This window comes from Colobus angolensis, unplaced genomic scaffold (assembly GCF_000951035.1).
Source record: "Colobus angolensis palliatus isolate OR3802 unplaced genomic scaffold, Cang.pa_1.0 Scaffold30, whole genome shotgun sequence".
Classification (NCBI taxonomy): Eukaryota; Metazoa; Chordata; class Mammalia; order Primates; family Cercopithecidae; genus Colobus; species Colobus angolensis.
The window spans coordinates 6,151,568-6,153,295 of record NW_012116266.1 but is presented as its reverse complement, the minus strand read 5'-3'; the positions used below and the strand labels follow the sequence as shown (position 1 = coordinate 6,153,295).

The window sequence follows — 1,728 nt, the reverse complement described above, 5'->3', positions numbered from 1 at the left end:
GCTACCACGCCCAGATAATTTTTTGCATTTTTAGTAGAGATGGGGTTTCACCATGTTAGCCAGGATGGTCTCGATCTCCTGACCTCGTGATCCATCAGCCTCGGCCTCCCAGAGTGCTGGGATTACAGGTGTGAGCCACCGCGCTCGGCCTGTTTATGAGTTCTAAAGCTCAGTTCAGTAGTCATTTATTTCGAACCTCCTCCATACAGTGTGTTGAATGTCCTAAAGTGCTCTGCTGTTAGGACTTGCTGATGCTACTCATCACCTAAGTCATTCAAACTGTAACAAGTGCAGAAGACAGAAGATTCACTGAAGAAGTTACTTTAAACTGTGGAAAGTTGTAAACTGTTGTTTTTTGGACTTTTCTTGCTAGCTTCTGGGTCTGATAAAACATGGGTCAGATAAAATCTGTCCCTTGATTTCCCATATTTTCCACTTCTACATCAATAACACGTAGAAAGTCTGTAAATAAACTCAATAAATGTGTCCTTATCCATTTGATTTTAGTAGCTGAATGGCCTCTGTGAATTTCTTTTGTAGGAAAACTAGGCTGTAGTGCTGCTGCCAGCAAGGAGTTTGTAGCTTAGCTGGTACAGACTGAAAATTTAGAACAGACATTTAACATATTAAAATTTTTAAGTTAATGTAAATTGAGGATATCAGCACTAAATAATATCAGAGTAAAGAAATGTTCCTCCTGTTAGGGTTAATTTGGAAGGACTTCAAAAAACTTGAGTCAGAGCCAGACTTTGAAGGACCTTTTGGAAAATAAACAGAACTTACCCCTTTTAGGTAAGGGGAAATTCATAGGCAAAGAAAAATGTTCGGCATCCGGTGGCTCTGACTACCTGGGGCAAAGATTGTAACCAGAGGAACAGAGAAATTGAACCGAGAAATGCTGAAGCGCAGGCCAAGAATTAATCATCAGCAACCAGTGAAGAACCATTTCAGATATTTGTACTGGGAAAAATGGAAGTAGTGTTTAAGTGCATTTGTTTTGTATAGAGTAGAAATAAGGCAGCCAGCCAGATCAGTGTTCACTACTGAGGGTTATGTGATACAGGCCTAGGCTATGGTAATTGTAAGTGGAAGTGAAATAAATATTTTATTTGTATATGCATTTATTTAACAAACATTACCTCCTTGATGAATAAAGCACTGTTCCTGCCCTCAAGTAGTTCACGGTGGGCTAGTCCAAGAACAATTAAATGTAGTATGACTGTATATTTATGTAGTTGTATTTTTTAGTAATCTAATATGTCATTTCTTGCAGAGAATGGGAACAATTCTCCTTTGCCCAAATATGCAACCTCACCAAAACCTAACAACAGTTATATGTTCAAAAGGGAACCTCCTGAGGGCTGTGAAAGGGTCAAAGTCTTTGAGGAATGCTCGTGAGTATCCCTTCCACCACCCCGCAAAAAAAAACTATTATGAGCTTTTTTTTTGAGATAGGATCTCACTCTGTCACCTAGGCTGGACTGCATGCACTAATGCAGTCACAGGTCACACTGCAACCTGTACCTCCTAGGCTCCAGTGATCTTCCCGCCTCAACCTCCCAAGTAGCTGGGAATACAGATGCACGCCACTAGCCTGGCTAATTGTTTTGAGATGGAGTCTCACTCTGACACCCAGGCTGGAGTACAGTGCCACAATCTCGGCTCACTGCAATCTCTGCCTCCTGGGTTCACGCCATTCTCCTGCCGCAGCTTCCTGAGTAGCTGGGA

At 41.6% G+C, this 1,728-nt stretch overlaps 1 protein-coding gene across 1 annotated transcript in view; it reads left to right on the top strand.

Moving 5' to 3' along the window:
* Nucleotides 1-1,728, top strand: part of FAM117B (family with sequence similarity 117, member B) — a 139,416-nt gene that overhangs the window by 125,577 nt on the left and 12,111 nt on the right. Inside the window, exon 7 of the mRNA XM_011949923.1 lies at nucleotides 1,274-1,394. Coding sequence (XP_011805313.1) covers nucleotides 1,274-1,394 — 121 coding nt within the window. The remainder of the gene's footprint in view (nucleotides 1-1,273; nucleotides 1,395-1,728) is intronic.